The sequence below is a fragment of the Micropterus salmoides genome, unplaced genomic scaffold (assembly GCF_014851395.1).
Source record: "Micropterus salmoides isolate LMB-PRFRI ecotype aquatic unplaced genomic scaffold, ASM1485139v1 Ms_hic_scaffold_23, whole genome shotgun sequence".
Classification (NCBI taxonomy): Eukaryota; Metazoa; Chordata; class Actinopteri; order Centrarchiformes; family Centrarchidae; genus Micropterus; species Micropterus salmoides.
The window spans coordinates 17568418-17580895 of NW_024041484.1; the positions used below are offsets into that span (position 1 = coordinate 17568418).

Sequence of the window (12478 nt, forward strand, 5' to 3'; positions counted from 1 at the left end):
CCGCCAGGTCCCAAGTGGGAACCCTGGAATGTGGCAAACACATTCCACTTCAGGCCGTACGTCCTTCTCGTGGACGGGGCTCTGGAGCTGAGCAGCATCTCGACTGTCCCCGCCGTTAGGCCCGCCTCCAGGAACTGGGCCCCCTCAGGGGCCAGATCTACAGTCTCCAAAGGGTGGGGCAAGGGTGAAAGATCTGGCCCTGAGACAGCAGGTCCCTACTCAGGGGGACCTGCCATGGCGGGCCCTCGAGGAGCGATATTATGTCCGAGAACCACACTCGGGCCAGCCAAAACGGGGCTACCAGCGGTAGACTGACACCGTCTTGAAGGAACCGCTCCAGAACCCCCGGGAGCAGAGTGCCTGGGGGAAAAGCATACAGGTGCAGCCTCGACCACGTCTGTACCATGGCATCCAGCCCTAGCGGGGCTGGGGGCGAGAGGGAGAACCACAGGGGGACAGTGCGTAGTCTCTCGAGACGCAAAAAGTCCACGTCTATGGGGCCGAACCTTTCGCATAATAACTCCACCACCTGGGGGTGGAGTCTCCATTCCCCAGGCCTCAGCCCCTGTCTCGACAGCAGGTCTGCTCCCTGATTCTGGGTCCCAGGGACGTATGTCACTCTGAGGGACAGCAGTCTCTGCTGGGACCACAGGAGGATCTGATGTGCCAGCTTGCATAACGGGCGCGAGCGCAGACCCCCCTGGTGATTCAAATAGGTCACCACCGCCGTGTTGTCGTTCCTGACAAGGACGTGGCGACCGTGGAGAGCGGGCAGAAAACTCCTCAGAGCTCTGAAAACCGCCAACATTTCCAGGCAATTTATGTGCCAAGAGAAATGATGCTCCTGCCAGGAGCCTCTCACAAAGCGGCCGTCCATGACCGTGCCCCACCCCGCGAGTGAGGCGTCTGTCGAAATAATTGTCCGGCGACATGACGCTCCCAACACGGGACCCTGGGACAAGAACCAAGGCTTCCTCCATACTGACAGGGAATGAAGGCACCTGCTCGTAACCCGTATCAGACGGAACAAATTTCCCCTCGGGGAGAATCCCTTGGATTTTAGCCACCACTGCAGGGCTCTCATGTGCAGCAGGCCAGAGGGGATTACGCTGGACGCTGCCGCCATGAGACCCAACACCCTGTAAAAGTGTTTCACAGTGATGGTGCGACCTAGCTTCACTCTGGTCACCGAGGACAAAATGGACCCGACACGTGCAGGCGACAGGTGGGTCCGCATCGTCGTCGAGTCCCACACCACCCCTAGGAACGTAGTCCGTTGGGCGGGCGTCAGCACGCTCTTCTTCGCGTTGAGCCGCAGCCCCAAACGCTGAAGGTGGGCGAGGACCAGTCGTCAATGTAGTTTAATATGCGGATGCCCTGGAGCCTCAGCGGGGCCAGAGCTGCATCCATGCATTTGGTGAACGTTCGAGGAGAGAGTGCTAGGCCGAACGGAAGAACCTGATACTGGTACGCCGCGCCCCTGAAGGCGAACCTGAGGAACTTCCTGTGAGAGGGACGGATGGAGATGTGGAAATATGTGTCTCATAGATCTATCGTGACAAACCAATCCTCGGATTGGATGTGACTGATGATGGTGGGGATGGTGAGCATCCTGAACCTGAATGTCCTCAGAGATTGGTTCAGGGACCACAGATCTAAAATCAGACGCAGTCCTCCGTCCTTCTTGGGAACTATGAAGCAGCCCCTTGGTAGCTCCCTGAAGCGGAGGACTGCCAGGGAAACTCGCCGGCGACCCACGGTGTGTGAGCCCGATCGTTTTCCAGCTGCAACCCCTCGAGGCGGGCAGACTGGTGAGAGCTGGCTGGCGGTTAGCGTGTCCCGAGCGCCAAGACGGCGGGAAAACAGCGCCTGTTGCCTGAGCCGCCACAAGGGAGGGGACCTCGGTCAGCTTCTCGGGGGGCTGTGGGCGAGAGCACCGCCTCGCGTCCCGGTTTTGTTGAGGGGGACTACGGGAAGAGACGCTTCGCTTCTGGCTCAGGCGGTAGGAGCTAGACGAGGGCTGAGCCCGTCTCTCTTCATCCGGGGGAGATATTGCTGAAACCTGCTGATGACAGCATCCACCGCCTCAACAAACAGGCCAGTAGGAGAGAGGGGCACATCCAGGAGAAAAGCCTTCTCCTTCCCCTGGATGCCCGAGAGGTTGAGCCACAGATGGCGCTCCGTAGCCACCAATGCTGCCATGGAGCAGCCAATGCTTGGTAACACGGAGCGTTTAAGTCCGTAGCTCTACGGAGCTCAGTCAGGTCCTCCTCAGGACCTCCCCCTAGGTCATAGTCTTGAGAAGATCGGCCTGGTACGCCTGCAAGATGGCCATAGTGTGCAGTCTTGCACCAGCTCGACCCGCTGCCATGTAGGCCTTGCCCACCAAAGCGGATGTTTCGTCCGACACAGCTTGGTGGGGAGCGCCGACATCTGAAGGAACGAAGCGAGGGTGGGAGAAAGATAGCTCACGAGCGCTTCCTCCCCCCAAGGCATCGTTTCGTAGCCGTGCTGCTTAGTTTCTGTGATGTTGCTGTAGTCCAGCAGAGGGGACACAGTCAGCCGTGCAGAGCAGCTTTTTTTTTTTTTTTTTGGTCTGTTCCATGATTTACATAACTCATTGTGCAAATCAGGAAAGAACACGGGGGTGGCGCTCGGGCTGCAGAAAAGCTCATAGAGGTTACAGCCGGCCCGCGGTTCCTGCCCCGCCTCTCATAGGCTGATGACGTCGGCCCGGCTCCCGGAAGTCATCCTCCTTGATGCTACGCACGTCTAGCTCCTCAGAATCAGACTGTGCAAGCCTCTCCAAACTCATACCTTGGGCGGGAGAAGCCGAAAAGCGGACTCCCGAACGAAGAAGAGAGGAGGCGGAGTCAGCAGACGAGGAACGGGAAAAAGCCTTGGCAGTCCCGATGTCCTCGGAGATGTAGCGCTGGGCGCCCCATGACCGAAGCCGCCGCGCCGCCTCAGCAACCGCCGGGCGTTGAGCCACGGGGAGAGCGCATCCGGCCGTCTTCAGAAAAGAGAGCCACACGGGACCTAAGCACCCTCAGGGGCAGGGCCTCGCGATGGCCGCAAGCAGCCCCCTCGAGAGCTGCCTGGGCATGCGGCATCCCCAGACAGAAAACACACAGGGCGTGAGTGTCCCCAGCCGTGATGTAGCGCGGGCATGGAAAGACACACTGCCTGAACTGCTCACCAGCCATCTCTTCTGCTTCTCCTTCCAGGTAATTTCGTCTTGTGGTAGCTTTCTTCTGAGTAGTCTCAAACATGCCAGAGTGCCTGCTGAATAGAAAACAGCTAATGTGTCCGGTGTGCCGGCGTGCTTAAATACGCCTCCAGTTACGCCGTCACACGCTACTGTTCAAGCAACGCCAATAGGATTGGAGTAGTTTCATTCATGATTGCAGCCCTGCCACGCCCAGAGGCGTTCCCATAGTGTCGTCACTGATGCAGTTCGAGTTCCCTCCAAGGGGAACTCTCCATTTGCCTAAGCCAAGACACTGTTGCCCGGTTACAGTTAGTCCAAAACTCTGCCGCAAGATTACTCTCTAAGACCTCATATCGCTCTCACAGCACCCCAATTCTGATGTCACTGCACTGGCTTACAATTAAATCCAGGATATAATTCAAGATTATCCTCTTCATCTGTAAGGTGTTGAATAATCTTGCTCTAGAGTACTTAAGTGAACTACTTAAAGAGGTGGTATTATGCTCATTTTCAGGTTCAAAATCCTTGAAAAAAATATGGCGTTTTTTGAAAATTAAACCATGTAAACCTGTTCTGGTTTACATGGTTTAATTTTGGTTTTAAAATGCAGCTCTTCTTTTCACCCTGTGTTGAAGGCTTCGTTTTATCTATGGAGTGATACATCATGTCTCTAAATGAGAGCTGCACATGCGCAATTCCTAGTTAAGGACTATTAGCCAATCAGAAGCAGAGAAGGTCGGGTCAGAGAGAAACCAGTAAACAGCTTCGGTTCAGCAGTACAAGTTGCCGACCAGCTTGACAACATAGACTGGAGCAAGAGTTTCAGAGTGATGAGTTATTTCTCTGTAACAAAAGTATCTTTCATCCATAAAGTTTTACCTGAACTCTGTCTCTACATCACAGTAACAACTTTACACAGTAAACCTATTACAAGCACAAAAAAGGTACATAACTCAATAAAGGAGAGGGAAAAAAGCCAAAAAGCATAATACCACCTCTTTAAGCCTTATACATCTGATATACATCTGTAGACACTGTGCAGTGTCTGCGGGTTGTAATGCTTCAAGGTTCAAACCTTTTATCCTTGTAAATGAGGCCTTGAACTGTGTTGTTTTTGTTGTTTTTGCTTTTATTTTGCTACGTCTGCTGCTGTAATGTTACTTTTAACTTTCTGTCAAACACTTTGTAACCTAGGTTTTGAAAAGAGCTATCTATATAAAATTTTACTTTACTTATTTTCTTTTAATTCTCAGTTGAATGAATAGTACATTCACTCAAGGACCACCACGGTAAGAAACCTTTAGGGACTGTGGTAAAATAAACAAGGAGACATATAAATAACATAACATTTATGATAAAATATGACTTGATAAAATGAGTGCACTCTGTGAATTTGCAGTTTGCTGAGATTCTAAAAAGTATTTGATACATGTTAAACACCTTCATTGTTTCTCAGTTAATCATGTACATGTGTTTAGTGACCTTTAAGGGCTTCAAAACCCTTTTTGAAGGGTTTGACCCAACAATACTAATGACTTGCTCACATGGCCTTTGGGGAATCTACTGTGACTCTAAAGTCATCTATCACTGAATGTCAATAGAGACACACATGGGAGAGTGAAAAAAGGGAGTTATCGCTAATCTATTATTCAAAAACAGATGTTCTCAAGATAATAAGAAATGTAAGAGAGAAAGAGAAAAAATAGACAAAGAAAAATAACATATATGGCTTCAATAAATGCTGCAGAGAGAGGAAATAGTTATAGGTCATTTTCATCTTCTAATAACAAAAACTTTAAATGCATTAAGTTTGCTTAGATGAATGACTGACTACCGTTTGCTTTCTCATTATGTAGGTTTTGAGATGAATTGTGTACTTAAATGAGGAGCTTGTTTTGGGCTTCATGCTCTTCCCAACCACTGTTCCCATGTTTGAAAAGTACAGCATATAAATTAAAGGAACATTTCATTCTTTTTCAACAAAGTTTGTGCAATCAATCCTATAATTTAAAATTTTTGAAGAAGCATGGAGAGTCTGCTAAACACAGCTTCACAACAGGATCCTTTGGTTCAATCATCACAAGCCTTACCCTTCCCTTCATGCCTCATTCCTCTACCATTTTGTTACACTCTGTGTACTGAGGCTAAAACAGACGTGGCAGGCCATGATAATGAAATGACTCACACAATGTATTGCAGTGCTGTGTTAGATTATCACCCACCGGCTGACTGAGCTTTTGAACTTACACAATAGCAAAAGTAAAGTGGCACATAAAAAAGCTTGAACTCTTGTGAGTAATATGTTTTTAAAGCCAAATGGCAAAAGCTACGCAATTAAATTCAAACATTAAATTTTAGAATTAAAACTCCTCAAAATGGTGTTTTTAGATCTATGAGATTGTTGGTGTTATTATTAAGTCAATGAAAAATGGTTAGGGTCAAACGAGTCTGCAGATGCAAGCAAGCACATACATTTTTTTTAAACACTGTGGAATGACACATTTTGCTAAACAGATTTTCTGCTGTGGGAGAAAAAGAAAAATGTGCAAAATGAGCACATTCATTTTTTTTCTTTTGTATCTTGGGAAATCAGATATCTTGAGTTAGAATGTGAGTTATGAAAGTTTTCCACACACAACAAATGCGTCCAAGATGGTCTCTAAGAATGGTATGTAAGTGGAGTAACAAACCGCACTGCGACCAATTAAATCCAGGTGTCAATTCCAAGCATGCTCTGAAGGTGTGATGGACGTCCACCAACAAATGGGAGAAACATTTGGCCATTTATCTCCCCCACCCCCTTCCTCAACTGCGGCTATCAGATAAGTGGAACACCACCTTGGGTCCATTTTGTTCATTTGTCTGGATTTGTATTGAGAAGTATATAACACAGAGGGCAATCGCAGAGTTTGTGGAGAAGAAAAATGTGGGAGTACAAGAATGTAAAGTAGAATGATTCTTAACAAAGACATATGGAATGGATTTGATTTAACCTACAGTTACATGTCTGTACACTGACTGTATTTTCTATCTGGTGTTGTATTTTTTATTTATTTGATTCTATTTTATTTTATTTCTTTGACTGTGACGCACTTTGTGACTCGTGTCTGTGAAAATGTTGCCACTTTGCTTACAATAAAGAAGAAATGTTTGCGTCAAGTGTTATGCAAGTCTACTCTGGCCGTCTCATAACCTTTTGTTCAGATTTTCCAAAGCCTTATTCAGAGCTCAAGAGGTGCAGCTGAAATTCTTCTTCTTCTTAACCAGCGTCTGGGTTAAATGGCTGCCAGAGATCGTTTTCACATTTTTCCACACATAGCTTCTCCTACTCTTTGAGATTTTTCCTCAAACAGCCAATCCAGCTTTAGTTTTGCTTGCACGCACTTTGGGGTGGTTGTTTAGAGGACAATTACCAGAATGCACTAGAAGGGGGTGGTTTGTAAAGTTAATAAACGGTAAAAAAAAAAAATGTTAAGGTAATATTAACAGCATACATTTCTTTACCTTTTTTTTGGTCTAATATTACTGTTCTTTGTTGCACCTGCTCTTGGTTAGGTAAAAGCATTTTTTTTCTGCTTTACCAGACATTTACACGGATGACATCTTCAATTTATATGACGACCTGACTCCAGTCTGCTGAAGAAACCCCCCCTCCCTTTTTCCCTCTCTGTCTCTCCATCTACCCCTCTCTCTCTCTCCTCCCCCTCTCTCCTTCTTTCCTTTTGTGTGTTTTTCTCCAGAGACTACCAGTTTTTGAACAACACTGTTCTTACCTACTGGCCCTCCAGCCCACGCACACGAAGAGAGAGAACCCCAGGTAAGCTTGCATATGGAGGCATGGATTTGTGATTTCCTGTTTGATTATCCACTTTATTTCTGTTTTCCGGATGGGATTATCAGCTGTCACTGCTAGGCTTTTGGGCAGTGGCTAGTGCTGCAACAGAGAAGGCAGGAGTACCAGTGCATAAGAACAAAATTAAGTGATACAAGATGATTTGCACATTGTTTCAGGAAAACCACCAGTGTATTAGCCTAGATGATACATGTTTATATAGATCTACAGTGTATTCTGGGACTCTTTCTTAGATTTCAGTGACTTTAGACTTTGGAAAACATTATACTGCACTTGGATCCAGTTTCTGTCTGCATTTTTCATGGGTCTGGAATTAATCATTCTGGTTTTGCATTGGCTGAAGGGTTGATTTTTTACAATCGTTATACCTAAACTAGCTATAGCTGTTTTTAGTTACTTGTTCTATGTGCTTGCTTAATTATTTATAAAACTAACAAAGGAAATCATTTCTATTTATGTTTCACACATATGCAGACGATTGGTGTAATATTTATGTACGTACATAAATTGTGTAGTCTACTCTAATCTGTGTTGCATTATTGCTCCCATCACTGGTTTATGTAGAAATGTATCAAACTGATTGATGAAGTGGTGCTGGAAGCAATGCAGTTTGTTTCAAACTACAGCTTTAATGATGTGGCTCGACACAGATAATTGAATCAAGGAATCTGGGACTCGTTGGTCTTCAACTGGTTGAACTGAACTCTTGACCGATTATATAATAGTCTATAATACTGTGGGGAGTGGGTGTGGCAATATGGTATATGTGTGTGTGCGTGTGTTGAGGTGGGGGGGGGTCGTTTTTGTTTAATTTTTATTTTGTCCTTTGATTTTCTTTATTTTATTAATAAATCCTTGATGCATGATTGATCTGAACGTTGAACTGAACTGAGTTATAATTTTGCCACCAGAATTCTAACTGTGACACAGGCTGTAAGAAAACAAATCAATTTATATTTCATGTCTGTAAAAAGTTATTAGTTTACTCTTGATCCCTCTAACCTTTCTATCTTATCCCCTGCCTCCCCTGTCCTTCTGTCTGCTGGATCCCCAGAAGCCATGTTTCCTTTCCGTCTACCACTGTTGGCCATATTGGTCAGCGTCGCCCTGTGCCAGTATTATGACTACGACTACCAGCCGCTAGGTTCCATTCTAGGACCCTCAGGGCCCAACTGTAATCAAGAATGCGATTGTCCAATCATCTTCCCCAGTGCCATGTATTGTGACAGCCGTAAGCTCAAGTTTGTTCCCATAGTCCCAACAGGGATCAAGTACCTGTACCTCCAGAACAACCAAATAGAAGAGATCAAGGCAGGTGTATTTGATAATGTTACTGATTCACTTCGCTGGCTGGTACTTGACGACAACCAGCTTACCAATGCTAAGATCGCAAAGGGCACAATCGACAAACTCACAGCCCTGGAGAAGCTGTTCTTCAGCAACAATAACCTAACAGAGCCAGTTATTCCTCCCTCAAAGTCCCTTGATGAGCTTAAGATGATGCACAACAAGTTGTCCAAGTTCCCCTCGGGACTTCTTACAGACAAGGAGAATTTGACCTCCATCAACGTTCAGCACAATCAGCTCACCTCTGAAGCCATAGCGGGGGCATTCAAAGGGCCGAAGAAGCTGCTGTCCCTGGATGTGAGCCACAACAAGCTGAAGAAGCTGCCAGCCGGAGTCCCAAGTTCACTGGAAATCCTCTATGCTGACTACAACGACATTGACAGTGTCGGAGCAGGATACCTGAACAAGCTGCCCTCACTGCAGTACCTGAGGATCTCCCACAACAAGCTGGTGGACTCCGGGCTCCCTGCTGGAGTGTTCAATGTTACATCGCTGGTGGAGCTGGACCTGTCTTTCAACAAACTGCAGTCCATCCCTGAGATCAACGAGCAGCTGGAGCAACTCTACCTTCAGGCCAACGAGATCAACAGTGAGTGGCAACTGTCAATCTTTACTTATTGGTATTTTATGATACACTCTGAAAATTATCTTATCTGAAAAATCTTAAAATTATGATTACATTTAGCATGTTTCACCAAAACACAGAAAGTATCCCTTAGAAAAGTATTTGCAAAGTCTACTTTTTAAAATATTTTAAATTGTGTATTGTTTGCATCCATGTTTGCTAGCTTACAGTCTTCTTCTTTCACTGCCTATGCAGGGACACTGCCATGCTTCTATGTCTGTTATCGCCACTAGACCAGCATGAAACCACATGCACCTAAAAACATTGCCCCATAGCATCACTAGTGGTCAAAAACTCCACAGAGTACCTTTGATCCCCAGTATATGGGGTTGAAAGGTATTTGATACATTTTGAGTGGTCTTTCTACCAATTTACATACATTTCCCTGTATTTTTGATTCTCTGCAGAGTTTGACCTGGCAAGTTTCTGCAAGTACGTTGGACCCCTCAACTATTCCCGTCTGAAGCATCTGCGTCTGGATGCCAACAACATCACACACAGCAGCATGCCCCCTGAGTCTTCCAACTGCCTGCGTCAAGCATCAGATATCATGTTTGAATAAGGACCTCCCCCAAATCTATGACCTTTCCATGACCCCCTTATCTACCACCATTGCACAACTCACCCCAAAGCCTTCTGGAAATAAATGGCTTAATATCTCTCCTTTCATAGTACTCACATGTCCTTGCACATAAGTAGTATGCAAATTTGGGGTACTGTAATGGCATCTTCATCAATTCAATATATATCTTGAGTAAATCAAGAGCTGGGCAAATTTGAAATACAATAGATGGCAAGTCAAGCTATCGACAATTATGCAAATCTTATTGCAATATGTTTTGCAAAATAACATAACAATATACAATATAACATGAAATCACATTGTTAAATTTATGAAGCACCAAAAAGTGTTAATATTTGGCTCTAGATATGAATGAATATTCTCATTGTTGAAATAAACATGAAGCAAAAAATAGAGGAAGAAAAAAAAAAAAAAAATATATATATATATATATATATATATATATATATATAAAAAAGGAGAATGACCAAAAGTTCTATGAATAAAAAATTCATTCATAGAAAAACACACACTTTAAACATTCCAAATGTCCATTTGATTTTATTGAATACAGACACAATGGGGTAAACAAGGGCTCCAATGTCTCAATTCAATTATCATTTTGTTGTCTGTCTTATGTTCCTGTGTTTAGCATGTATAATATAATTTGGGTACAATAATCCATTGCTGTGCAAAGGACCAGCAAATAAAGACTTTCAGTGTATAATGCCTGGTGTGAGAGATGATGAACAAATGTAAAAAAGCAGTTACACAGCAGTCACATTTTCAACATCTTGAATGAATTAAAGTGGTTTTAAGGAAAATACCAGTGTCATTCACTCGTATCTGCCATTGCCTGCCTTCTTCACATACAATGGCTTGAAGCACGATGTGCCACTGACTGACTGAAAATGTATATACTCAGATAAGAAATTTCCATATCTTCTCAGAAATAGCTTCCCAACAAATAAGCAAGACGTATATGTTTTTGAAGTACTTGATGTTAAAAACAAGAATAAAAGGCACGTGATTAAAAGACAGAGGTATTATCCTTGAAATTTCTTTGCTCAGTTAAACCTTGAAATGATAGGATGATGTCTTCTTGAAATCACAAGTCACAATGTTTTACTTTACCTAATTCCTAGCTGTCCACTGTCATGTGCATTCCTGATTTGTATACAACATATGCATTACTTGCATGCAACCAATGGTACCATTCTTTGATAATAAACTACAGCTTTTGCAGTTAAGGTGCTTTCATTGTTACGTTGTTGTTTACCATGTTTGATAAATACTTTTTACCAATACGAAGTCAACTCGGCAGCAGTGTCATGTTAATTAGAATATCACATTTTGTTTGGGTAATTTTTCATTTCATCATGATTTCTTTTGTGGACTCAGTAACTGCTCTTGGATTTACTGTGAGGAAACCAAACACAGTTGAATAAACTATATTTCCAACATTTTTGTATGATATCGCTTTTTAAACCTGCTGTAATTAATTTATGGCATGTATGGAAACAAACTGATAAAGCCAGCTTATCTGACTCAGCATAAATATAAGTGTAGCAGGATTAAGGATTGCTTTCAAGATTGCTGACAGGAAAATTGTGCATTTTATTTAATTTACCACATTTTAACAAGGCATACTTTATAATGGCTTATCATTTGTAACTAAGGTTTTATTAATTATTAGTAGATCCTATATTAGTTCTTTATAAATCCATAGTTAGCCACCAATGAAGACAACTTTGGTGTTGCCAAATTGTAAAAAATAAAAATAAAACACTGGTGTAATAAACCATTACATACAGTGTTTATAAAGTATGCCTTATTTTAAAGTAGTACTTGTTAAAGTATGCTGTAAATGAAGTAACCTACTTTGGGCATTCACTGCAAATCTTTGCACTGACGTCACCCTAGGATACTAAGAATCGTATTGCTCTATACTGGTTCAAATCATACATTATAAAAATTAGAAACATATTTTAAAGTCTGTTTTTTACAACCAAGCTGAAGCCAACTGAAAAGAGCACACAAACAGAACAACATAAAATCTACTGTCAGTCTTGTCCACAGAGATATTACACAATATCAACCAGTATCAGATTTCACCTGAGCATTACGACATGATTAGTTGCACATTACTACTTACTCTGTGGAGTGAGCTGGCTTTTTTGGCAGCTAAGATCTTCCTTTCTGGCCTAAATCTTTGGTATGAAGTCATAATGTTTCCTGAGATTTACAAACGGGAAAAAAAACAGTTTTGAAGATGAATGAAAGATTCATATATTTATTCTTGTTGGTGTGTTTCATACATATTGTTGACATTCATGGCCCAAAAGTTCAAGGAGGCGTACATTGTGTTCTTCATCTGCACTGTATCCTATGTGTCTCAAGTCATTAATTAACTAGTGAAATAGAGAACCTATCATCTCTCTTCTGTCCTACTTTTCAATGTACTGTAGTTGCAGAGTGAAGCAAAAACTGCTGGTCCTGGAGGGATGCAGGGGTTGCAGGGTTTTGCTTAATACTGCAGCTTTAAGATATTTTCTGTGTAAATCTACCCTTCCAACTGTCTCAGACAGAAACCACAAATGTCCCATGATGGTTTAAAAGTATTTTATTTTCTCAGTAAAGCTTCCCTGTGGAGCTTCAATACAAACAGTTAAAGTTTCCTCAAGATAGCACTGTCCTAGTATACTGTTTCCACAGGATAAATTTTAGGCTGCATATTTGGCCTGTCAGGGGACCCTCTGTGCGCTCGTTGCCACCACCTGTGATCAAACGTGATAAAATTGTTGTCATTTAGCTAAAGATTTCAAGAATGGTTCATGCACGTTCATCAAAATGTTTTGCATCAGCATGGCTATTTTCCTG

At 43.4% G+C, this 12478-nt stretch overlaps 1 protein-coding gene across 1 annotated transcript; it reads left to right on the top strand.

The window, feature by feature from the left end:
* Positions 1-6664: 6664 nt before the first annotated feature.
* LOC119918348 (lumican-like) lies at positions 6665-11061 on the top strand. The gene is made up of 4 exons (XM_038739037.1): positions 6665-6687; positions 6952-7028; positions 8119-9000; positions 9444-11061. Exons 1-4 carry the CDS (start codon positions 6680-6682, stop codon positions 9596-9598), a joined length of 1122 nt encoding a protein of 373 aa, XP_038594965.1. The 5' UTR covers positions 6665-6679; the 3' UTR covers positions 9599-11061.
* Positions 11062-12478: the final 1417 nt, after the last annotated feature.